Below are 27,032 nucleotides of genomic sequence, written 5' to 3'. Positions count from 1 at the left end.
CATGATTCAACTAGTTATTTCTGTGCTTAAATGTGCCAGCTGAAAGAAGATCTTTCCATCACTGCCCTTGATGTTAGGGGGCTATTTTGAGTCAAGCCCATGTACACAAGCACCTCAGCAAACTGATTTCTGGCCACTCTAGCTCCCTAGCTCAGAGGCTAAGCTGCTGTTAAAGAACTAAGAAGCCTATCAGATTTCCACAAGGCAATAAAGCACGGTAGCTTAAGAACTAGTAGAAACCACTGTTTGAATCCCAGCTCTGTCAATAACTGACACCGGCAAATGTTAAGTCTGAGCTGCTTGCCCTATAAGATGGTAACAGTACTTGTACCTCGATTGTTGTATAGACTGAATGAAGCAATGCCTATGGAGCTCAGCTCAATGGCTGTCATATATTATACTCAATAAATGGTGGCTATTCTAATACTCATATTTAAATTATTGTAATGTTTGCAAAAATCTCAGTACTGTTAAGGTCCTCTGGGAAATATGCTTAGAAGGCACACAACTCTCTATCATGAAAATCATCTGGGAGAGTGGTTGGGGGAAGCGAACTTAAGCTTATACTACAAAATTTGAAAAATACTTTTATCACTACAAGTAAAACTGCTTCCTAAAAAGTCAGAGGTTAAAGGAAGAGAACTAAATGTGTCCAAATTATACACATACTAATACAGCACAAATATTAAATAGTAGACACATGGTGCATACTTCATGCCAGGTACCAACTTGTAACTTTCTCCTGACAATAATGGTAGAACAGAACATTCTGTCTTAGAAATCATATGTAAATGCTCTTCTAGTTTCGAATATACTATGCAAAATACAAATACTGTTATGGAATTTCATCTGTTCTATTACAGCTGGAGGGGATAGGGAAGATAATAGGAGATTATATAAGTAGGACGAAATCATAGGCTAATTAACCTCCATTCACAATTTTAAGTAAATCCCACTATCTTACAGTTAGAATTACCTCATAATGTAATAACCTTAGTATAAAATATATCGATAGTCTTATCCCTAACAAGACGTTTACCTCATTCAGTTCATTCAAGGTAGAGGACAAAATTCAATGGCTAATTTGCAACGACGTTGATGGAACTGGAGGGTGTTATGCTGAGTGAAGTAAGTCAATCAGAGAAAGACATGTATCATATGACCTCACTGATATGAGGAATTCTTAATCTCAGGAAACAAACTGAGGGTTGCTGGAGTGGTGGGGGGGGTGGGAGGGATGGGGTGGCTGGGTGATAGACATTGGGGAGGGCATGTGCTATGGTGAGCACTGTGAATTGTGTAAGACTGTTGAATCACAGATCTGTACTTCTGAAACAAATAATGCAATATATGTTAAGAAAAAAGAAAAAAGCAGATAGCAGGAGGGGAAGAATAAAGGGGAGTAAGTCGGAGGGGGAGACGAACCATGAGAGACGATGGACTCTGAAAAACAAACTGAGGGTTCTAGAGGGGACGGGGGTGGGGGGATGGGTTAGCCTGGTGATGGGTATTAAAGAGGGCACGTACTGTGTGGAGCACTGGGTGTTGTACACAAATAATGAATCATGGAACACTACATCAAAAACTAATGATGTAATGTATGGTGATTAACAATAAAAAAAATTAAAAGTTCAATGGCTAACCTCATTCAGTTCTTTCAAGGTAGAGGGCAAAATTCAGTGGCTAAAGTATCTTACTGTAATACAGTCTGCCCTCTGGTTTGTTCACTAACTGGGCGAATGGAAGTAAGAACCAGCATGGTGGCCATTTACTGGCTGTGTGACTCAAGTAAGTTACTTAACTAAAGCTCTGTCTCAACTATGAAATCTAGACAATAATTATTAAACTGCATTAATAATAGCTGCTAATACCAAACACCTATCGGTTTGCACCAAATGCATCTTAGTTATCAAGATCAGACAGCCCTACCCTTACTTTAATTTAGATGTGTATTAAACTGTTTCAAACATAAAAAATTTAACACTAGACAGCACATGTCCAGCTAGAATGCTATTTGACTTTATTTGATAACTGACTCATATAAATCTAAATTTCTCCAGTTAACAAATTGATACTTAGGTGATTTTGAAAATACTTTAGCTTAGGCTTGAACTAGATAGAATCTAAAGTATGGGGCCTTTTAGTGTAAAAAAATATGCCTGAAAACAAAATAGTTAAGATTCACTGAACAGTACTGTGTCATACACTCTTCTATTTTAAACATACTAATACAATCTTCACAACAACCTATGGAGGTAAATAACAGTATAATCTTGACTTCACTAAAGAGTAAACAGAGAGGTTAAGTAATAATTTACCTTGCTAGTGAGTGGTAGAACAGAAATTTGAAACCAGACAATATGGTTTCAAATCCAAATTTGAAACCAGACAATATGGTTTCAGAATCCAAGCTCTTACCTGCCCACTACTTACTCTTCAAAGAGCTAATAGGTTATTTAAACCTAAAAACCCTGAAAGTAACAAGCAAATTTTAATAATTTTCATTCTTTTGTCAACATATAAATTGCTATGAAAAATTAAAAGATACACGTTTTAATTTATGAAAATTCACTATTTTTTTCCACCAATTACTTATCAGGTTGTGTTCTTAGAACTTTTATAAAAGCATCTTTTGGAACTTCAATGTTGCCAATTTTCCTCAGTTTTTTCTTTCCTTCTGCTTGTCTCTTCAAAAGTTTCATTTTTCGGGTAATATCACCACCATACTGAAAAATATTTTTAAAAATTGGAAGTCCAAATCACTCCACAGAAAATCATACAATTGCATACAGACATCAATACAATTATAATAACCTTACAATTATTACCCATGAGGTAGACATCTGCAAAGTTACCTTTCTAATCACCTTCACAGCAGATCATAATTTAACATCTTCAAAGAATGAAAAAGGCTTTATTTTTTGGATGGAGATGAAGATTACCAAGGAAACCCAATATTATATGTCAAGAAGAATATTATCCTCTTACTGATTCAAGTCTTAAAATTCTGGATCATAAAGTCTAATAAATTCATACTGCCAGTCCTGACACTAAGGATTTAGAAAAAGCATTTACCATTTACTTCTCATAACTGAGTTAAGAAATTTTAATAGAAGGGGGGACGCCTGGGTGGTTCAGTCGTTAAGTGTCTGCCTTTGGCTCAGGTCATGATCCCAGGGTCCTGGGATCGAGCCCCGCATCGGGCTCCCTGCTCCGCGGGAAGCCTGCTTCTCCCTCTCCCACTCCCCCTGCTGTGTTCCCTCTCTCGCTGTGTCTGTCACACAAATAAAATCTTTAAAAAAAAATACAAAAAAATTTTTAATAAAAGGGACCCAAACGGCAAAGCAATGTAGGAGAGGTGGATTTCAAATTGCCATACTCTTCCCGCTGTAAGACAGTCATTGTCTTCAAAATTTCTCCTTATAAATTAGATCAATAAAACATGTTATCCTGATCATAACAATTACAAAAATAATTTATTAGGTAGTACTTCATATAAGGAAATTTTTATAAAGAAGATGGAAAAATAAGAATGTTATCAAAATGAATATATTAACAGTCAAGCTGAGATTTACCTATTTAAAAAGAAAACTGGAGATGAAATGGTTATTGTAAAAACAATGGAAACCAATATATACCCCCCTCTGATTTTAAACTCATGAAAACAGATATATTAATAAAAAGTAGAATACAGGCAGGTACGTACACATTTTGCCAAAACGTTTTTCCTATAAGCTTTCACACTGTAAAAAGAGGAAATTTTATATAAAAATTATGTAATTTCAATGTACTCTTTAAAAAAGAATTTTATTTTCCAAAACAATCTCCACTTTCAAGATTTAAATAATCATGTCATACCTAAGTAAAACTGCCATAAACAAATGGATAGGTCAAATGCTCTTTTATCTATTTTTATGTACTTGACATAAAATAGAAAATGGATTCAACATGAACATCAACATAAGTTTTATTAAGAATAAAAAAGGTCATGGATTGTGGGTAGTCTTGATTAGGCCAAATTCAAGAGTAAGTATAACCTTAATTATAAGAATTATACAAGGTCATTTCTGGCTCAACCTAAAACTGTTCTTACCACTACTATTTCCAAAAAATTTAAAAATGGTTATCATGACATTACTGACTCTACCACTTGTGGGTTAAGAGTGACTAGGAATATAAAAAATATATTACTTTTATAAACCCCTTTTCAGGGCAAACTAAATAATTTTAATATATCCACCCAAGCAGATACAAACTAATCTATTTCTATAGTGTTTCTAGGAAATCTGGAAGATAAGAAATTTGAAAAAAGTTCCATTTATATGTATTCCTTAAGAAGATATAAAAATCTATTTTTTTTTTCTCTAAGGTATCTTCTAACCCCAACACAATTATGTTAGAATTATTTGCTATTTTAAATTGTACTTTCCAGGATGTTCCCTGGTTATCAACTCTACTCTGCCTAATCTCTGGGTAACTCATGAAACTCAAAACAATTAACTAAAGCAAAATTGTGTTAGGAAATGAAATTCACTGCAAATACAGGCATAAAATTTGTCCCAAGACTATGTAAAAATGTTGGTTGTAATTTCACCACTACTAATACATGTAGGTTTGGGTTTAAACTACAACTGAATAGCAATTTCCAGCTAGGGGGTACTTCTGATTTTCCAGGAGTCAAGGAAATATGCTGCATGGTACTTCCTGCATTTACTGTTACCTAGTAGAGCAGCTTATTCCATGTTCTGATCACATCTCATAAAAAAGACCAGCTTCCTACATAAATTAGCCTATTTTCCATGTCTACTATAGATTACATAATCAATCTACAATGCAAAGCTCAACATAACAGCATTCCTCTGTCTGTCATCTCTGATTTCTAATTTGGCTAGATCTGAGAAGTAATATTAAATGCTTCAAGTAAAAATCGTAATTTAGTTTTGTCTTTTGGAAGAATATCTCCAAAACTTTTTTTTTCCCTCAAAACTTCTTAAGTTTCAGTTGCTATTAGCTTATAAATTATACCTTACCCAGGAAATTCAGTAATCATTCAGTAAAATGAATGGAAATAAAGCAATTCCTCAAACCCATGCCCATTATATTATTATAAATAATATCACTCAGTGTTAAGTAAATCACTAACAGTTATCAATTAAGTGGAATTAAAAATCAGATTAGTGTTTCTACAAATAAGAATAAGGCTTAAGGCCAATGTGAAGTTAAATTTTTCAATATTATTTCATAATACAGTGCTAGTCCTATCATTTCTAACCATTTACCATTTCTAAAACAGAACAAAAATGAATTTCAACTCACGTTTCTCTTGCAATGATTTTACTTCCAATAGCAGCTTGAATTGCTATCTCAAACAGCTGCCTAGGAAGAGAATCCTTAAGACGTTCACATATGGCTTTGCCAACAGTGTGTGCTTTGTCTCTGAGAGAGAAAATGCAACTGTTTACATATCCTAAGTATGAATATTTAAAGTACCTTTCTAGTCCATATACATAATCAATGTAAAGGTGATTTCTCAAGGAGGTTCAAATGGAACTCATTTGTCATAAACATCCCTTACTATGAATCACATGACTTTTCTGATTGCAAAAATAACATTATGACCATTACAGGAAATGTAGAAAAACATACATAAAAACCATTATTGATGCCCTTCCCTTCAACCATAGAAAACCAATGTTAAACATTTTAGAATGTCTATGTTAAACATATATCCTCCCGTTATTTTTCTGCATATGTTTGATATTTTAGTTTGAATCAGAGTGTATGTATGTCTACCCTTTTATTTAATAGGCATTTTTATGTCACTTAAGATTACTTCACAGTAAAGTTTTAATCGCTTAACAGGATTATTAAATAGGTGCTCCATTATTTTTATCACTCTATTTGCTGAACATACAGGATATTTCATTTTTCATTAATATAAATTTTTTTATGAATATAAAAACCTTTTTGTTCTCAATTTTAAATCTATCATAAAGTTTATAACCATTTCTTCTACTCTTCTTACCCTGGTGAGGGAAACATTTCTTTCCATGACACTATTCTTCTTGGCTATTTTAATTCTATTCTTTCATATTTAACAGTTTGAAAAGAGAAGCATGGAAAAAGAATGGAAGGAAAAACTAGTACAAGGAAATTTAAGTTTTCAAAATGTAGCTGTCAAATAAAAATAAGCAATGAATAATTAAATAAAAACATGTCAAAACTGGTTACTTTCACATTAGTTTCTATTCAACTTACTTGTGTACAATAGTTACCAGCTCCTCTACAAGATTTCCATTCAGTAGAATATCCATTTTTACAAGGTCTGCAGTCTGGTAGCCTGCATCTTCGTAATCAAAACTAACAAGGAAAAACATCCAAGTGATAAATAAACATACTTCCCAAGAGACTGTATGATTTTTCTTTGCAAAACACCTTTTTTCTACCCATCCCCAAACACCCCACCCAAAGATCTAACTTTCTAGCAAAATACTAAATATACATTTCACATAAATGGATGTAGATGACCACAGTGAGGAACAAACTCCCTCATCTTTTTACATTTATGAAATGAAAGGCAAAAGCAAGGGCTACATGCTTTACAGGGGAAAGGAAAATAAACCGGTAAGCCAGTCTAGGAAAATGGGACACTGAAGGCAAATGTCACCTTCTTCCCAATGTTTCCTCCCAACAGCTGGCTGGCTGTAGACAACAGTATATATTAATGGGTCATTCTCAGAGATTCATTAAGTTTGGGTTTCTGTTTAGCTTTCTATTACCAGTTAAATAAATGCTATGGCACTGATAAAGAGTCACTATAAATAAGACTTCTGGATTTCATATACTACTCTTCGGTTTGAAACTTCACGGGGCTTTTTTGAGGATGAAATAAGTTAATATGTGTAAAGCACTGAAACAGTACCTAATACAAAAACAGTGTTTTGAACAGAGCCTAGCTTAGCACATAAAAGCACTTGGTTAGCGTCAGCTATCACTATTAAACAATATGGTCAAAGCTTACAATGCTAATCAAAACAGGTTTAACTCTCAAAGCTGAAGTCTAAGGAGAAAGAAAACTTTAATTATGCTTACGTTGTCTTTTCAATTATGGGTAAGAACACGTACAGTCCTAAACTGTCTTAATTTTAAAACAAAGTGATGCCTAGAGCTGCAAAGTATTTGGTTTCTAAACCTCTACCGGGAAGGTCACAAATTGATACTGATACTCTCTAAAACCATATTATTACCTAAAATTTTGCTAAAATCCTTTCTTCAACAAACAGTAAGTGTTCACTATATGAAAGATACCATCTTGGGGCGCATGGGTGGCTCAGTCGTTAAGCATCTGCCTTCGGTTCAGGTCATAATCCCAGAGTCCTGGGATTGAGCCCCACATGGGGCCCCCTGCTCAGCAGGAGGCCTGCTTCTCCCTCTCCCACTCCCCCTGCTTGTGTTCCCTCTCTTGCTGTGTCTCTGTCAAATAAATAAAATCTTAAAAAAAAAGATACCATCTTAAGTACTACACAGAATACAAAGAAAGAAAAAACCTAGACATAGTCCCTAGACTTCACCTGTTTACAACTTTAAAATCTTCAGTGTTCCAAAATTTTAAGAATTTCTCCACTCATTTTTTCAAAAGAAACCATTAAACAAATGTGTTTCCAAGACAGCCAAATGGAAACCTAACCTCTACTCAAAACACAGTTATTCATTCAAGTGTACCCCTGAAATGCGGGAAACAGTTTTAGGACTCCAAAAGGCTACTTGGGGGTTTAAGGACAAACAGTTCCATCAAGTTAAGTATCAGAAGCAGCCTCACTACAGTCTTCATATAACAAAGGAATCCTTCTTCTGACCCAGCTGCAGAAGATTCTTGCCACCTGGCATAAGAGAAATTGTTCCTTATCTCAGTCCACAAGAGGCCGACGGCCTGGGCTAGGTCACAGACTGTGATACATTTTTGTTAGGAACTGAGTATATGTAAAAAAGATCCATCTTGAACACAAGAATCACCTTAATTCTGGAAGCTGGCATTATTTTATTTTTACATAGTTCAAAATTAAACATGTTCTTTGATTTAATCTGAAGTATGTTTAAGTTTCTAAGCTAAAAGATTTTAAGCCCACTTAACTCATAAAGTGGCATCCAAATGCAAACTACAATTGACAGACTTTGTTAAAAACGTTTATAAACACTTAGCTTAGTAATCATTCTTTTAATCACAATAATTTTGTTTTGTTTAAAGATTTTATTCATTTATTTGTCAGAGAGAGTGCACAAGCAGGGGGGACAGCAGGAGAGAGAGACGCATGCTTCCCGCCGAGCAAGGAGCCCCACGTGGGGCTCAATTCCAAGACCCTGGGATCATGACCCGAGCCGAAGGCAGACGCCTAACTGATGAGCCACCCAGGCGCCCCCACAATAATTGTTTTTTAACAACATGCTGCCTCAATTTGTTTTACTTTAAACCCCACTGCCACTTATTTCCTTAAGTTCTTGTCTAGAAGAAGACACGGAAGAAAAAAATTGGGTGAAAAAGTAGAAAAAGTAATTTCTCAATACAAACACAAAGAACACTCCTTTATATCAATTATGACTTTCATTCTAAAGCTCATTTCATAAAGCTAAATTTCCAGGTCACTGACGGATGTTCTTTGAACAGTGGAATTTTTCTTTGAATGTTAATATTATATATGCCTGCACATGTAGGTGCATGTGTATTTTACAGATATGAATGTTCATTTTCCCCACTTCACAGTGTATTTTATATTTTCTTTATATTCCAATATATGCTATCCAATAACATAAGATTTTAGGATACTAAGTGCATCTAGAGTTATTTACCCCAACAGAAAATACTCCCAAAATGCTATGCATGGAGTTCTTTGTTAATAAGTATTAAATCTTCCTTCACTTCTATCAGGCTGTTCCTCTATGCATTCCTGGGGATGAGACAATGGTTTTCATAATGTGGACCACTTATTCTGGAGAAGACTAAGTTATTAGTGTTCACAGATACAGGGGCACACCTGGCATTTTTGAAACTAAATATGTACTTCTGTTTTCCAAATACATACAGGTGCTCCCAGGATTACATAACACACACATACAATGTACCACTAAGATCACAGGAGCTTCTTGAAATTAAGTATAATTTTTGACAGACAGGGGAATATACTCTTTCATGAAGAGAACACTACTTTTTTTTTTAAAGGAAGGGTAATAGTTTGATGAACGGAAGGAATTCATTCTTCATAAGCAAATTGTGAGTACTCTCTAACACTTTTAAGGTTGCTTCAAGCCTTTCTATCCTTCTCCACTATCTTCAAGAGAGCACAGATTATTAAATAAGTGGAGTATTAGTATACTCATGTTGGTCAGTATTTCAAAAAAGTTATCCAGGTATCTGAATTTCCCATTAAATTTTTACCTAGCATATCCAGAAGACAGGGATTTCAAAGAATCATAAAAATCCACCACAATTTCATTCAAAGGGAAGAGATATTTAAGCATAACTCTATTTTGATCAATATACATCATATTCTTCTGAACTGCTCTTCGAGCCTAAAAAAGAAAAATGTGTTTAATGATAACCTATTTAAATGATTTACAATGAATATAGAAAGATGTCAATTACCAACCTAAAAATTTCCTTACAAATCCTAATAAAGAGAGGGCAAAATGAAGGAATATTTAATGGTCTACTAAAAACTTGCAAATACTTATAATACAAAGAGAACTATTTCGTATTTCAATTATATTATTACCAAAGCTTTTAATCCTTTGTCTTTATCTAACAATTTTATCTTTTTAAAATTATATAGTATTTAATGATAAACCAAATGTAACTACAAATAACATCAAAGTTCTAATTTCTTGTTTTACAAACTTAGGTCCAAAGAAATTCAGCAAGTAACCAAAGTTTTCTAGTTTGTGATTACAGAATTAAAATGCAAGTCCAGGGACGCCTGGGTGGCTCAGTCCTTAAGTGTCTGCCTTGGGCTCAGGTCATGATCCCAGCGTCCTGGGATCGAACCCCACATCGGGCTCCCTGCTCCGCGGGAAGCCTGCTTCTCCCTCTCCCACTCCCCCTGCTTGTGTTCCCTCTCTGTCTCTGTCAAATTAATAAAATCTTCAAAAAAAAATAAAAATTAAAAATAAAATAAAATAAAAGTCCACTAGTAATCATCTGAGAGTTCTTTCCAATATATGTCAGAGTACTTTTTTTTTTTAAGATTTTATTTGACAGAGATATAGCGATATAGAGATATAGTGTATATATATATATATACACACACATAGATGTAGATTTTTATGAAAATTTCTTACAAATTCAATGTGTTCTACAGAGAGAAATCTTTCAAAACCTGACAGGGAAACCACTGTTAGGACTAAAATTTACTTTTATATTAAATTGTATTATACTGGGGCGCCTGGGTGGCTCAGTCGGTTAAGCGACTGCCTTCGGCTCAGGTCATAATCCTGGAGTCCCGGGACCGAGTCCCACATCGGGCTCCCTGTTGGCAGGGAGTCTGCTTCTCCCTCTGACCCTCCCCCCATCTCATGTGCTTTCTCTCTCATTCTCTCTCAAATAAAATAAAAAAAACTTAAAAAAAAAAATTGTATTATACTTATACCTGGCAAAGCATCATTACTTTTCCAGTATATTCATCTGGTGTGATAATTGTACCCAAAATAACTGGCTCCAAATATTCTGTTACTTTTGATTTATCAGGGAATTGTGCAGGATTGATGATTGTAATTTCCTTTTCTCTGTATTCCTAAAAATAAGAAAAATCACCAACAGCTAAAAAAAAAGTCTTAATTACCATGTTTTAAAATTTGCTTTTAATTTATAGTAAGTGTTAGAATTTATTTATAATTGCATTTGCTGAATAAAAACAAAAGAATTCCTAAAACTTAGGCTAGTATCTTAACATGCCTTGTATTTTAAAAACCACCCAATTGTAACCACTTAATATTTTTTAATAAGTAACATATCTTGTTCATCGACATCTACTAGACACATCTCATGTACCATTGAAAAAGTATGATGTAAAAGCACATTTTAATCTGCCCTTTATAAGGCATTATCAGTAGTTTCCTAAGTTAATTTTGTTGGAAAATATTTACAGACACCAAAGTTAAAATTTGTTTAAAATGAAGAGACTGCCATTCAGATGGAATACTGTCTCTACCACTACCTTGAAATCTAAAATTTCCTACAGCCAGGCAGCAATGAATACTTCACCTTTCATAAGATAAACTACTTATGACCAAATTATATTCTTCATTTCTGTACTGGATTTAGACAGCACTTTAATTACTAATTCTACATTTTACTCTCAGTAACAGGCTAGTATTGACATTATATAGATTTCTATCAGGTTAAGAAAAATACTGCATAAATTAGTTCTCAAGTGGCTTCTCCATCATTAGTCATAAAGTAATTCAATTTTTAAATGCTACTAATCAGAGATTTCATGTAATAGCTAGTCAGCTAATGGTGTACTAAAAAGTTTCTCTTGCATTCTGCACATACATACATACATGTATTTCGTTTTCCCTTGTTTGCTGGTTCACAACAGTACCTTTATCAATTTTGCTGATGAAAGAACAGCTTTATATGGAACAGTTGGGGTTGTCAAAATTACAGAAGCATTATATTCTTGCTCCAGTCGCTGGTTGAAAACTTCCATATGCAAAAGTCCAAGAAATCCCAACCTGGGGGAGAAAAAGCCAAACTCCAAAATGCTTATGTCTCATGGGCCCTGGTTTCTTTAATGAATATAGTGTTACTTTGTGGGGGGTGGGTAGAATCAAAACTCATTCTAAAAAAAAAAAAAGTCATTCAAGCAATTCACATAATTAAATGCTAGCAAAACTTCATTAAATAAGATCCAAAATTTCAAGAAAAAAAAAAGAAAAATTTCTATCGGAATTCTATTTAAAATTGCTATAAAGCTTACCCATAGAATATGAATACAGTGTGAAACAGACATATACTTGTTTTGGTTCAGTTTATACTAATAAGAATTTATCTACAGAAATGAAATGTTCAGGAGCAATGAACCACTTAAACTTCACTTTTCAATAAAAATTTGATCCTACAGGGAAAAGAATCTTACCTCCAGCCAGCACCTAAGGCAAGGCTACTATCCCGATGAACTGTCACACTGGAATCATTTATAGTCAGTTTTTCTACAGCACTCTTCAGGTTATTATATTCAGATTGGTCTATAGGGTACATTCCTGAGGACACAATGATTTCTAATTATCACATGTGAAAATCTGCCTAAAAACTAAATATACAATGCTTCCAAGATCAAAATTAATCATTTAGCTTTTAAATTACTTCCCTATATTTCACCGACCACTATAATTGGTTTGCTAAAGAAACTTGAGTATTAAGTTACATGGGCGTCAAAGTACCGTGCAAGTTTCAAAGCCTTAATGAATTTACAAATGGATTCACAACCCAAGTGATGTTTTTATGCTTTTGCAAAAATATAAGAAAAATTAAAAAGAACCATGGGAATCAGGCCTATTAGAAAAATACATTTCAAGAAACAAAAGTTGAAGACATCCTACAACCACAAATGAAACTCCCTTAGTAGATGAAAAACAGAAGTAGAAATGAAAGCTACACTGAGTTCTGGGGCAGATAATCTATTAAAATCAAAGATAAATTCTGCTTTTCTCAATTCACCAACAAAAACCATACAATCACTGATTCATCAGATTCTTTTTCATCTGACACCTCAAGTCCTTATCTCTCAAGTCCTCCAAAATTCAAATGATTGGCTTTGCCTAAAGGTGGGGGTAAACAAACTTCATACTTCCCTGAGACAGATACAAAGGGAGAAAAGCAAGTGGAGGATACCCAGCACAGAGTAACTTGACGACCTTCAATCAGGCCTTCCTTTTCCAAGTGTCTGTTAACACCACACAGTAGTTAAAAGTTGTGAAGTCATGCATATGAGAGGTAACACTATCCTCTGCCATGTGTACAGCAGTACTGTACAATATTAAAGAAAGTCCAATAGGAAGGCAGTCAGTAAATGTCCACTGACAATTAGTAATGAAAACATCCTAACTAGAAAAATATTCCAAATGCAATGACCTACTCTCTAGGGAAACAAAAAGGAAATTCATATCACTATGTTCTTTTATATATCAGAGAGCTTGTTTGTTTTAAGAGCTTATACTTTTTAAGGGGTTCTAAAAAAATGTAGGAAATGATCTCCCACATAAAGTTTCACTATACATATGAAATTAACTGATACATAAATAGCACACAAAAAAACTAAAAGAAATACAGTATTCTGGAATTAGCTATTATTTAAAATGAATATTTCTAATTTAAAGAATAAATTGGCCCTCATCCTTGACTTTGTGAGCTCCTCACCTGCAAATACCATTGGTTTCGCTGATTTAAACCCAGGCAAGGGCTCCACTGGTTGTTTAGGTAAATATAATGTATCTCCTATTTGTGCTTCAGTGACATCTTTCATCCCAGCAATCAGATAGCCCACCTGTCCTGCATATCTAAATAAAATTATTATATGGAAATATTTACCGCTTTAATGTTTCAAGTGCATACTCAACAATTAGCTCTACCTTTCCCGGAAATGATTACATTTTCCAAACAAAACCTCATCTAATTCAAAGTAAGTACTACATATCAATTCTCAATGCTAAACTGTCAGCAAAAGAACATACCATGCCTTACAGTCCATTATCAAGGGCCTCTGCAACACAACAAGTCTACAGCCTTCCTCCTGACTCTGCCCACCTTTGCATATTAAACAACAGCTTCTAAAATATAATGTAAACATAGTGAAACTAAGTGCAGAAACACAAAATAACTTCTTGTAGTGTAAAACACTATTTTATTAATGAGTTGTGTCACTAATGTGTTTTTAAAAAAAAGATAAATTTTTAACCAAGCAGAAAAATGTGAACTCTAAACAAATCTGACACCAATCTGATGTTCCTCTTGTAGGAAAAGAGCACATCCCAAGATTTCAGAGTTTTAGCTCAGTTTTTGTTGTTTTTTTAAAGGAAATTTCCTACATGATAACAAACTAATTTACATTTAGGATAAGGTATCAGAATCTTAAGATACAGTAGTGGTCAATGTACGAACTATATGATGGAACACAGACTTTGGAAATATTTGAGTAAAATTAAAATAGACTTTATGACTCAAATAAAAAATGTAATAAGCAAAATAATACTGGTTTTAGACATACATTAAACTATCAAGTGTAACCTATATACTTACTACCTTAATTTTTACAGATGAGGAAACAAAGACCTTAGAATGCTCCAAGTATGTGCCAGATGATTTATCTCATCAGTACCTGGAATACTGATGGAGCAGGCACTCAAGTATTTGTAAGTGAACTCAAATTCAGTTTTTCTAATGCACACTACACCTTGCTAACCCCATCTGTCATGGATTCTAATCAAAGTTTTACTGTGAATTCCATACAAAAGGAAAAAATTACCAAATTTTCTTCACTACTTTTATGTTGAAAAATCTAATTATAAAAAAATTAAATATCAAAATTGATACCCAGGATGATTTGGATATGGGTGAGAGAACTATCTCTTTCACTGTCTCATCAAATTCATCAATATAGGACCCAATGTGCACCAGATCATAAAATTTATGACTAGTCAAAAGGAATAAAAATGTATCAAATTTATACTGTCCTTCACACATGAGAGTCCCCTTGCAAGAGCATTTACTATTTAGTTGCATTAAATAATCAGTCTGGGTTTTTTTTTCCTGAGTTACCAAATTGGGATCATTCTGAGCATACCAAGCTGAGAAAGGCAGAGATCGAAACACATACAAACATATTTTAATTGCTACTGCAGATTACTTACAGTTTATGTGTTGGCTGCTCATTAGGATTCAGAACTCCTACTTCATTAACTTCATATGTCTTTTTAGTATGTGCAGATATAATTTTATCTCCTTTGGAAACCACTCCATCAAATAATGCTACATTGGCTATCACACCCCTATACTGGTCAAATGTGGAATCAAATACCAAAGCTTTCAGGGGATTTTTGCGATGCACTTTGGGACTATTAAAAATAAGTAAAAAGAAAATATACACAGAATAAATTAAAATCTTAATAAAATGCCTATTTTAAAATCAAATATTATGCTTAATTTATTCTAGTACCTGAGAAAGTCACCCAAGTGACAGCCAAAATAAAAAGATCTTCCTAAAGTACAATGCCTATTTTTATATTAGTTTTATTTCAACCTTGAGTTTTAAATGACTGTTTTAAGGACGCCTGGGTGGCTCTGCCGTTAAGCGTCTGTCTTCGGCTCAGGTCATGGTCCCAGGGTCCTGGGATCGAGCCCTGCATCAGGTTCCCTGCTCAGCGGGAAGCCTGCTTCTCCCTCTCCCGCTCCCCCTGCTTGTGTTCCCTCTCTGTCTCTCTGTCAAATAAATAAATAAAATCTTTAAAATAAATAAGTAAATGATTATTTTAAGATGATTTATGAAACTGATGAAATACATTTATTCAGTATTAAAACACAATAACTGCTAATTTATTCAAGTCTCTTTATTACAATGATTATTAGGAAGAGAACCCAATCACCCTTGTTTGCTTTTTTTTCCTATACTATGCTTGATTTCTATGCATAATAAAAATAATGTATTTTCACTCACCACAAGAATGGTCTAATCTAAAATTACAAATCAGACTGACGGCCTTTGTACGATTAAACAGCACAAAAATAGCAAAATACTTACGGTGGTATTCTTTCAATGACCGCCTGAAGAACTCTTTCAACATTAGTTCCAAGTTTAGCAGAAATCTGAAAAAATATGTATTAAAAAAATAAAGATTTAAAGATACTTTTCAATCCAGGTGACTGAGCTTTATAATCAGAAAAAAGAAAGAATTCTAACAGTTATCAATTTGAATAAAGTAATAAAAGGAAGCACAAAGCATATACTATACTGACAAATGTCCTTCCATTACAATTAGGTAAGTCTATGGTTCTTGGATTAAATTACAAAAGCATTCTTTTTTTTTATTTTTTTTTATTTTTTATTTATTTATTTATTTATTTATTTATTTGACAGAGAGAGATAGTGAGAGCAGGAACACAAGCAGGGGGAGTGGGGGAGGGAGAAGCAGGCTTTCCATGGAGCAGGAAGCCCGATGCAGGGCTCGATCCCAGGACCCCGGGATCATGACCTGAGCCGAAGGCAGACGCTTAACGACTGAGCCACCCAGGTGCCCTACAAAAGCATTCTAATTATGGTACTGAAAGAGCAGTGGTCTAAGAGTTTAAAAAAAATCTGAGTAACAGTTACAATTCTGTATGGACTGTATGACTTTGACCAATACATATTTGAGCTTCAAGTTCCTCATCTAATAAATGATCATTTATATTTTTTCTAAATCTCAAAATTGTTGTGTAAAGAGAATAAACAATATATGTGGATGACACACATGTAGTTACAAGACATACTACTACTATGGTTCTCCCACTGAGAGAATGAGCATGAAGACTCAAAAAACACAGGTATGACTCACCTTTGTCATCACTAGTAACTGGACTGCCTTCTTGAAATCTTGATTTTTTTTTTTAAAGAGTTTATTTATTTATTTGAGAGAGAGAATGAGAGAGAGAGAAAACACATGAGATGGGAGGAGGGTCAGAGGGAGAAACAGACTCCCTGCCGAGCAGGGAGCCGGATGCGGGACTCGATCCTGGGACTCCAGGATCATGACCTGAGCCGAAGGCAGTCGCTTAACCAACTGAGCCACCCAGGTGCCCTTGAAATCTTGATTTTAAAACCCATTTCCTAAAAACCACCTCTTAACCTTTAAACTCTCTCTAGATCAGTTTCTCAAGTCAGCACTAAGGACAGTTTGGGCTGATAATTGTTTTAAGGGTTGTTCTGTGCACTGTAGAATGTTTAACAGAATCTATGGAATGTCATCTACCCACATGATGACAGTAGCACCCACTCCCCAGTATGACAACAAAAATCATTTCCAGATATTGCCAAATGTTTCCTAGGGGACAAAACTACCCCTAATGAGAACCACTGCTCTAGACTCCAGTACCTTCTTTGCAACAATCCATCAAGTTCCCATCTCTAAACCATTGAATGGACTACCTTTTTTCACTATCCATTAGCCCCCAGCCCCCTCCTTTCCCAGCTGAGACTCCAGGGTCCACTATTTACAATCACAGTTCAACCACTATCTATTCTCTCCCTATCAAAAGTTTGGTAAAACTCAAATGTGACTGCTTCCAACAATGTGTCTTGTCTTTTTTTTTTAAGACTGTATTAATTTGAGAGCGAGTGAGTTAGCACAAGCAGGGGGGAGGGACAGAGGGAGAAGGAGAAGCAGACTCCCTGCAGAGCATGGAGCCCAACACAGGGCTGGATCCCAAGGCCCCGAGATCATGACCTGAGCCAAAGTAAAACATTTAACTGACTGAGCCACCCAGGTGCCCCAACAATGTGTCTTTTCTATGCTTATAATACAAAGGGCTTAACATTACTGGAGAAAAAACAAGTAACTGGTCTGGCGGGCTTCTTGTGAACTCATGACCACACATCTCAAGGTGCAGTTAAACTTCCTAACTTCCCAGGACGCGTCCCGTAGTAAATTCACATTACCACTCAGTAAGGTGTTTCACACCACCTTCCTTTTCAATCTACACATTTTCACCTCTGGCCAATTCACGCTTGGTTGATGACTTAGCCTGTTATTTAAGGAAACACAACTCCCTTATCCAAATAAACAAATCTGTCTGTATCTATACTCGTAACCATTTTGCGGTCTCTCATTACAATTTGAGAATTATTCCCCCTTCTCTGAAGACTCAATCCTTCCACGCTTTCTATTCTGAATCCTATTCTAATCCTTCTCAAGCTCTTACTCATAACGCCCTCAAATTGACAATAATGTAGTTTGGCTCCTAGGACCTTTTCTCTACACTTCTCCCTAGGAAACCACATTTGTTTACAAGGCCTCAATACCACATACATGTTAAAAACTCCTAAGTATCTATGTCTGACCCCAATTCTCTCCATGAATGCCTGAATTGTAGATTTACATAATATCCCTACTTGGATGTCTAATAGACATTTCAAACCCACTATGTCCAAAGCAAAGCTTTTCCTTTTCTCCTGTATCATTTCCTCTCCAGCTCCTCCTCCTATCGATATTAATGTCTAGTATCAACTATTTGCTTAAACCCAAAGCTACCTGATTCTTCCCTTTATTTCACTTCCTTACATGTAACCCACCAGCAAATCTCTCCTATCTACAAATATACATTAAATTCGCCCACTTCTCCAGCATCACAATCACATACTTAGCCACCTCCACAGAACCTGAGCTATTATGGGAAGCTGGTTTCCCCTTATCGCTTATTGTTTTCTAATGAATTCTCTATAAGGCAACCTGATCAGTTTATTTTCCTCACTTAATTAAATCCTTTAACTTAGGGTGCCTGGGTGGCTCAGATGGTTAAGCGTCTGCCTTCGGCTCAGGTCATGATCCCAGGGTCCTGGGATCGAGTCTCGCATCGGGCTCCCTGCTCCTTGGGAGTCTGCTTCTCTCTCTCTCTCTCTCTCTCTCTCTCTCTCCCCCTCTGTCTCTCATGAATAAATAAATAAAATCTTTAAAAAAAAAATCCTTTAACTTAGAATAATTTTCAATACCTTCGAATCTTAAGAAAGTGATAAGACCTTTGTTCCTTAGTTCAACTGGATCACAAGAATAGTTCTTATCTGTCCTAACCATGTAACAAGGATTTTTGGTGAAGATCAAATGAAATATCAGTAAAAAGAACTTTGCAAAACTATGAAAACTTTATATACCGATGGGCTACCAAATACTATGAAATTTCACTTAGGTCAATACCTGAGATTTTTTTTTTAAGATTTTTTTATTTATTCATTCGAGACACAGAGATAGAGAGCATGAGCAGGGGGAGAGGCAGAGGGGGAGGGAGAAGCAGGCTCCCTGCTGAGCCAGGAGCTGGACGTGGGGCTCGATCCCAGTACCCTGGGATCAAGACCTGAGCTGAAGGCAGACGCTTAACCATCTGAGCCACCCAGGTGCCCGAGATTTTTTAAAGTATAACTATGTCTTCAAGAAAAAGGGTATTTTACCTTAATACATTCATCACTTGGAATATCAAACACTTTTTCAATTTGCTTTTCAACCCTTGCAGGATCAGCATTCTTCAGATCTATCTTAAGAAAAAAAATTCATTATGTCTTAACACAGTAAAAATAAAATGTATTACACATTAATAGCATTCAGAGACAGTTAAAAGCATACCTATAATAACTAATCCATTTTTCTTTCCAAAAGTATTAAAATAATCTAGATATAGGCAATATAACTTTAACAAGTACGGCCACTGAAAAACAGAGAGCAGGCAGAGCAAAGCATGCAAAAAATGTAGACAGCTGGCAATTCAAGGTGTAAGAGTTCAATAACAATTTATCAACCAACACCATGTAAACTGATTTTGTAAGTTAGATGTAACTTATGACAACAAACTGTCTTACCATAGGCAACTTTGCCTCTTTTAAACTTAACTCCATTATAAAAAAATTCAACTGAATGCAGTGCATTGTTTTTTTTTTTTTTTAAAGTAGGCTCCATGTCCAGCAGAGCCCAACACAGGACTTGAACTCACAACCCTGAGTTTAAGACTTGGGCTGAAACCAAGAATCGGACACTCAACCGACTGAGCCCCCCAGGCGCCCCATAATGCAGATTTTTAAATTAAGATTTTTTACTAATTTCAAAATGTAAAAGTTATGGTTTATTAACAGCACTCAGCTTAGCACTTAGCTGTTATGTTTCATTTGTTACATTGTTTTCCCCAAAGTCATAAGTGCTTTTTCTTTTCCAATATATGTTTTAGTGTGATAAACTTTTTGTGGCTGCCCTGCACATACTCCTTTCCTACAGAAATAGCCTTCAATCACTCCATGTCAATTCAGGCAGACTGTCTTCTCAACTACCTGTAAGGACATAGGAGTTTCAGTTGCAATTCTATCACATGCAATTCAAAGAAATAAATCCTACCAATATATTTAATATATAGTTGAAGACTCCTCATATAAAAAAAGTATACTTAATACTCAAACACCAAATCCACTTTTAGAAAGTAAAATACTAAACACTGTTGTCCCATTAGAATTACCTTGTTTATAACTGGAATTACCGACAGCTGTGCTTCAAAGGCAAGAAAGAAGTTTGCTACAGTTTGGGCTTGAATACCCTAGAAATATCAAGGCACAAGATAATGATATGACCATTCTACCATCTATCACAAAACTTTAATTTAAGACCATTCCATACATCTTCACCAAAAACAGAGGTATAAAGTATGGTATCTATACTTCCATGAATCTGGATAATTCCTTGTGAAAATTCCTTTCATTTTGGGAAATATTACTGGAGACAAAAAAGGTGAAACATGAACCCTCAAGGTCATGAAAGCCCACTAAAGGACACAGTATGTGATGTGGTTTATAGAATCCTGTACTATGTATACAAGGTAGACACTGACTTTCCCTGACAGGAACAAGGAAGGTGTGACACAAGAATTATTTTGGGTTTTGAATGAAAAGTTTGTGAGAAACCCAATTATATCAAAAGGTTTACTTTAATAGGACATCACAGGTCTTACAATGAATATGTTTTTATGGTTATTTTGTACCACACAAGAACCAGGTAATGTTATTGACATGTTTCTTTAAACTTAACACGTCCCAAATTATTACCTTAAAATCACCCAAGTGACCTCCAAAACAGATTCATTTTCAAGTTCTGCTAAAAATTAATATTAAAACCCCAAACTAAGAACTGCTAAAAATGGAGGTTTTGGTAGGATGAATGTATAATATACTTCAACAACCCCTTCATTCTTCTGATCAGCTTAAAGTGTTTAAAATATGAACTAGTCAATTTTACAGACTGCTTTAGTGCAATAAAATTCAAATTAACAGGACCAAATTGTATGTTTTGGCTTAAGTAATACAATAAATCTTATTATTTTCAAACAAAAATTCTATTTCCAAAATATATTTTAAGGAAAACCTCCTGAAAAAACTGAATAGCATGTCATACCACATAAAATTAAAAGTACCTACCTCGTTTGCATCAACCACAAGTAAAACACCCTGGCAAGCAGACAGTGACCTGGATACTTCATAACTAAAATCAACATGGCCCTGAGAAACAGAAAATATTGTTACTTCTTTTTTTTTTTAAGAATTTATTTATTTGAGAGAGAGAGAGAGAGAGAGAGAGAGAGAGAGAGAGAGAAACAGCATGAGAGGGGAGAGGGTCCCAGGGAGAAGCAGACTCCCCGCTGAGCCGGGAGCCCGATGTGGGACTCGATCCCAGGACCCTGAGATCATGACCTGAGCCGAAGGCAGTCGCTCAACCAACTGAGCCACCCAGGCACCCAATATTGTTACTTTTAAAGTTAGCTGTAATTTTTTTAGGGAGGGGCATTATGGCAAACCTACTGACTCCCCTTGATAAAAAGTTAATACATTTCTTTTTTTGGCCTATACTTGTGAAACAATTTACTCAAACATAAGAACACTGAGAAAACAAAAAGCAAAGTGTTTAACGTTCAGTTCAAAAACTGAACAAGGATTTGTGCACACTATTAATACAAGGCTGACTTAACAAGAAAGACAAAATATTAAACTTACGGGTGTATCAATGAGATTTAAAAGGTACTGCTTTCCTTCACAATTATAGAAAAGAGATGCTGTCTGGGCTTTAACAGTGATTCCTCTTTCTCGTTCCACTTGCAATTTATCAAGAACCTGCTTATTATTTTTTGTTTTATCAATTGTGCCTATAAGGAGAAATATTAATATTTCAATGGGCTTTTAAAAAGACACTATACTGCATATAAAATTAAAACCAAAATTTTAAAAAGCACAGTAAAAATGATGATTAATTACTCATGGCTATCAATTAACTACGTAACATAAAATGAAAATACCTGTTAGTTCCAGGAGCCTGTCGGCTAAAGTACTTTTGCCATGATCCACATGTGCAATGATACTGAAATTTCTAATATTTTCAACAGAGAATCTAGACATGTCAATTTTTTCCTAGAAAAGGAAGAAAAATAAAACATTTATGAGTATACATTTTGCATTAAATGAAAAAAGTATACTAATTCAAAGATTATTCCTTTAGCCTGAACAATTTCATTTATAACATATTCCTATGACAATAAAAAGATGCATGGCTAAACTCTAATTACAAGCAACTGATTACAACAGCACTCATCAAATACATCAGTTTCACTGTCAAGGTAACAACTTAGCTAAAGAAGAGTCCCTTATAAATATTTCCACCACTTAGAGGGCCAATAAGAAAATGAATTTATTTTCATGAATGAAGAACACCAGATATCTAGAACTCCTGAACAGCCTTAGAACACCTGGTCTAATAAAACTGCTTGAGGCAAAAAAGCTACAGAAGAGTTTTAAGGAAAAAAAGGAAATTCTTTCCCCCAACACACATTTAGTCAGCAGTCAAATCTATTTAAAAATCTGCGCTCCTAACAATCGTCACAAGTTTAATTTACATGCAATCAGGTTAATTGGCAACCTCTTTGGAGAGGAAAAAAAGATATCAGCAAAAAAACTAAAATCAAAACAAAAAAAACCTCATCACTTAAAATTTAAAAATATTTTAAAATGTAACTCCTGATTTTTAATTGTATACATCTTCTTTAACGTTTTATGAAGACTCATTGCAATTGCTAAAAATGGTTATTCAAGTTGAATGTCAATTTTTTTGTACTCTAAACATTTTACTTTTCCAAGCAAATCCATTCCATAATCAGCATTTAAAAAGTAAAATTACAATGAAATACACAATACTCATGAGCTTTACATTTTCTTTTTATAAATGAAGACGATGAAGGTACAACTTCTATCTCAAAGAAATTGAGAAAAAAACTAAAACTGATTTGTTTGCCCAGTGGATTCCCCACACCACCCTTTCAATTGCCATTCAATTAAAAAGATATACAGGACTGCACCACTTTTAAGAACTTTGAATTGCAACATAAATTCATTTTACATTCCACAATTTAGAAGAGGGCAATTATCATACTTGTCTTATTTTTTCCAGGTACTCATAACTTGCATTCAATTACTCTACTTTTCTGCCTAAACTGTATCTCTTCCTAGTAAACAAAGAGTGTATTTTTAAAAGGTTGCTGAATTCCTCACCTTCTCCACCACAAGAACAAAGACTAAGAAAACAAGTTTGCTTTGGATCACGTAAAATAAAATAATAAACAGAAGCTAAAGCATACCCAGCACTTCTTACATTATAGATATTGGACTAAAAAGTTCTGTGCCTTACATAGTACAAGGCTCATGAAGAGCCATTCTTTTATCCTTACCTCATTTAGCAAATGAAGAAAACAGGTACGGAAAGTTCAAGCAGCTTCCCCAGGCCACAGAGCTAGTAAGTTGCAGGAAAACGGAGGTTACACTAGTGGCCTCTGCAGCAGGCTTTTAAGAGAATTAAATGCACGCAAAGTCCCTGCATCAGTGCCTCGCATAACCAAATAAATTAGTTACTGACATTACAAACTAGTAAACTCGTGAAGTGACTTGCCCAAGGTCGCACTGATGAGCTGTGGAGGATTCAGAAACCCGAGAGCAAGGCGCGCTCTTAGCTCTACCTCCCTCATCGAATCTCAACCTGGATTCACAGGTAGTCTCGGAAGCCCTTCACGCTTCCATTTTTGTAAGGAAGGCCCACCCAAGTTTTAAAACACGGTGAATCAGAGACTAATGGCGGTCACCTTGCGGTCGGCAGAGCTGTAGAGCCTGTCCGCAGTCCTGGACTTGGCAGCAGCCCCACGGCTCGGCGTGAGGCGAGGCTCCAGGCGCCCCCGATGTGCAGCTGAGGTGGCCCACACCGTGAGCGCGCGACCGTGCCACCTGCCCCGACCCACAGGAGTCCACATCCCTCCGCGCTACGGAGGCGTCAGGAGAAGGTCTCCAGACAGCTCCGCGTCATAGCCTGCGGCGCGATTTTACACAAGACGCCCGCCGCTAAGAGCCGGCGAAAAACACCCAACCAGCTTTACGCAGCAGGAGAAGAAAAAGTACCGTGGCCAGCGTGGCCCAACTAGCGTCTCCGGCGCGACACCCGAGACGCAGCGCCCCTCCTCGGCGCCTCCACGTCGCACGACAGGATGACGTCAGCGCGCCTCCACGCGAGACTGTAAGGAAGTCACGTGAGGGCGAGCGCTCCTGTAGTGTTAATTGTGCCCCAAAGCTGCGTTGTGATTTAGCTTCTCCTACCAAATAGCAAAATAATACAGCAACTATTTTAAAATTTGAAAGTCGAAATAAACTCCCCCCCCCACGTTGTTTCTGATATGGCTAATATTTTAGTGCATCTGTAAGGAAACTGGCAGCAAAATTAATTCCAATAATGTATCCTAGGAAAGTTTGGACCAGAACGGAAGGTGGAAAAAGTTACACCCTGAACTCCCAGAAGTCTCCATCATCTTCAAGTTTGATTTCAACAAATACTGACCTTGCAGAGGGCAGATCCCTGGCTAAGTAACGTAGGTGCTAACGATAAGAGATCATGAGACCTATGTAGCACATCCAGAGTCTGTCTCCCACGATCTCTCTTGGGCTTTTCTGGAATGTCTGAAGTTTGGTGCAGAGGAACGAGACAACGGCTGTGTTGAGTTCACCGTTGTATTAGTTCTACTTCGTTCTTGGACTACTATAAATCAAAACAGTACTTGATACAACACTAAGTGCTGCCAGCTTTGTTAGATTATAAACTTAACAGCTACCTTGAATTACAATGAACACAATAATTCATGGCAGTTCATATAAATCAGTTGCAAACTGCAATAATTTGAATATTAGTCTCCTTGATTTCACTATATATACTATTATATACTTAAATTTTTTTCCTTAAATCAAATTACCTTTTATACTTAATTTATTTTAAAAGAAAAATTTGTATCATTACCATACATTGAAAAGCATCGTGACCTGTCATAAATTAAAACAGTAAAAATAAGTGTAATTAATTTTTAAAAATGTGATTCAATGCTAAGGTCTCACCTGGGAAAGGCTCTGACTCTCTCTTGATTAAACACATAGATTAGCAGGACTCCTGGGTGTTCAGTCAGTTGAGCAACTGACTCATGATCTCGGCTGGGGTCATAATCTGGGGCGGTGTGATCCAGTCAGATACCAAGCTTGGAACCTGCTTAGGATTCTCTGTCTCCCTCTGACCCTGGCCCTCTCCCCTAACTTGGGACTCTTGCTTGCACTGCATGCTCTCTCTCAAAACAAACAAAAGCCAAGAACATACAAATGTAGATTAGCAGACATTAGAGAAAAATAGCACTAAACAAAGATTTTTTTCTCCTTGACCTAATTAGCAGTATTGAAATAAAATTGAGAGGAGAATTTTCTTGGGGCGCCTAGTCAGTTAAACACCTGCCTTCCGCTCAGGTCATGATCCCGGGGTCCTGGGATCCAGTTCCAGGTGGTTGAGCTCCTTGCTAGGCAGGGAGCCTGCTTCTCCCTCTCCCTCTGCACCTGGCTTGTGTGCTCTCTCTCTCTCTCTCTCTCTCAAATAAATAAAATCTTAAAAAAAGAGAGAGAGGAAAAAAAGAAAGGAGAATTTTCTCTGAATGATTGAGTATTCCTGATGCCATACTTATCTCAGGTAAAATCATCTTGGTACTTTCATTAGTCCCACACTTCGGGAACACTGCTGTATCTTATGTAGTTGATGCTACATTCCCAAACCCACAGATGAAATATGTATTCATTAGAAAAGTAATCACTGAGCATTCCTAAGTCAGGTACTATACTTGATATGGAAACTCAAAGAAATTAAGCAAGTTGTCTGAAATTACATAATAGGTAAATGGAAAAATCTGTATTTGAAACCAAAGCTCAACTCTCTGCAATATCTGTAACAACACGTTTATTTAGTTTTCAATCTGGGAAGAAAGGGGAGGTTGAGTCACTAAAGCTTCAAAGTGGAGGTATATTTTCCTCTGGGCCTTGAAGGATAAAAAGTTTTTCTCAAAGAGGTAACTAGAGCCTAACCAAGAGAGGAATGAGGGACAGCATAATTGCACTTACTATGTTCCCGGTATCACTCTACACACTTTCTATCAACTTGTTTAATCCTTACAGAGACCTCTAATGCAGGTACTCTTGTGACTGTTTATATACAGACATCTGAGAAAAGTGTGGCTTTTTAAGTAACTGCCTACAATTGCACAGTTAGTGATGAAGTGGACTTTGAATCCAAGCAGTCTGGCTCCAGAGTCTGCACCCTTAACCATTCCATTAAAGTCTGCTGAGCAAGGGTAAATGAGTAGAAACATACTTCCTATTGAGTTAATGGTCAGTAGAGGGCCATGGGCAAGATTTGGGACAGTGACATTTTACTTGAGGCAAGGATTTCTGAAGAGTTCATATCACAAAAAAAGAATCATTTCCCCCTATGAATAACTATAATAGGGAGATTACAACCTTACATATTATATCAATCCATAACTATCATATTTATGTATATTGTATGTATATTTAAAAACATTTGAAGGGCTTATTAGTGTGCTAGGACTGCCATAAAAAAAGTACCACAGACTGGGTGGCTTAAACAACAGAAATTTATTTTCTCACAGTTCTGGAGTCTGGAAGTCCAAGATCAAGGTGTGAGTCAGCAGGTTTACTTTCTCCTGAGGCCTCTCTCCTTGGCTAATAGGTCATGGTCTTCCCTCTGTACTTGTTTGTGTCCTTAATCTCCTCTTGTAAGCACAGGAGTCATTTTAGAGTTGGGCTTACACTAAAAACCTCATTCTAACTTAATTACCTCTTTAAAGACCTTATCTTCAAATACAATCATACTCTGAAGTATATTGGGGCTAGGATATCAACATATGAATTTGGGGTGGG

The 27,032-nt window shown here is 35.9% G+C and overlaps 1 protein-coding gene across 5 annotated transcripts; it reads right to left on the bottom strand.

Moving 5' to 3' along the window:
* Positions 1 to 2,551: 2,551 nt before the first annotated feature.
* Positions 2,552 to 24,261, bottom strand: GUF1 (GTP binding elongation factor GUF1). 5 transcript variants are annotated; one of them, XM_025887649.2, is made up of 18 exons: positions 23,885 to 24,023; positions 23,477 to 23,588; positions 22,055 to 22,166; positions 21,756 to 21,904; positions 21,183 to 21,263; positions 20,231 to 20,308; positions 19,182 to 19,265; positions 15,786 to 15,850; positions 14,899 to 15,102; positions 13,409 to 13,548; positions 12,129 to 12,252; positions 11,592 to 11,724; positions 10,638 to 10,781; positions 9,431 to 9,564; positions 6,259 to 6,360; positions 5,317 to 5,436; positions 3,707 to 3,743; positions 2,552 to 2,726 (listed from the first exon to the last, which is right to left on the bottom strand). In XM_025887649.2, the coding sequence occupies exons 3-18, from the start codon at positions 22,152 to 22,154 to the stop codon at positions 2,589 to 2,591; spliced, it is 1,833 nt and encodes a 610-aa protein (XP_025743434.1). In that variant the 5' UTR covers positions 22,155 to 22,166; positions 23,477 to 23,588; positions 23,885 to 24,023; the 3' UTR covers positions 2,552 to 2,588. The 5 variants fall into 5 exon arrangements, with proteins under 5 accessions (XP_025743434.1, XP_025743435.1, XP_025743431.1 ...); XM_025887650.2 differs by having other exon boundaries at positions 23,477 to 23,538; positions 23,885 to 24,022; XM_025887646.2 differs by lacking the exon at positions 23,477 to 23,588 and having other exon boundaries at positions 23,885 to 24,261.
* Between the last annotated feature and the right edge of the window lie 2,771 nt (positions 24,262 to 27,032).

Source organism: Callorhinus ursinus, unplaced genomic scaffold (genome assembly GCF_003265705.2).
Source record: "Callorhinus ursinus isolate GAN/ISIS: 27379988/994484 unplaced genomic scaffold, GSC_fseal_2.0 scaffold4, whole genome shotgun sequence".
In the NCBI taxonomy this organism is placed as follows: domain Eukaryota; kingdom Metazoa; phylum Chordata; class Mammalia; order Carnivora; family Otariidae; genus Callorhinus; species Callorhinus ursinus.
This window is presented reverse-complemented; position numbering and strand designations above follow the sequence as displayed.

What these genes read in the sequence shown, in the direction of transcription:
- GUF1 (XM_025887646.2), bottom strand. Translation starts at nt 24,049, where the DNA reads ATGTGGACTCCTGTGGGTCGGGGCAGGTGGCACGGTCGCGCGCTCACG. An exon ending in GAGCAGCCAACACATAAACT is followed by an intron (nt 13,549 to 14,898) that starts GTAAGTAATCTG and finishes AATTTTATTTAG; the next exon opens with ATATGCAGGACAGGTGGGCT. An exon ending in CATCAGCAAAATTGATAAAG is followed by an intron (nt 10,782 to 11,591) that starts GTACTGTTGTGA and finishes TCTTATTTTTAG; the next exon opens with GAATACAGAGAAAAGGAAAT.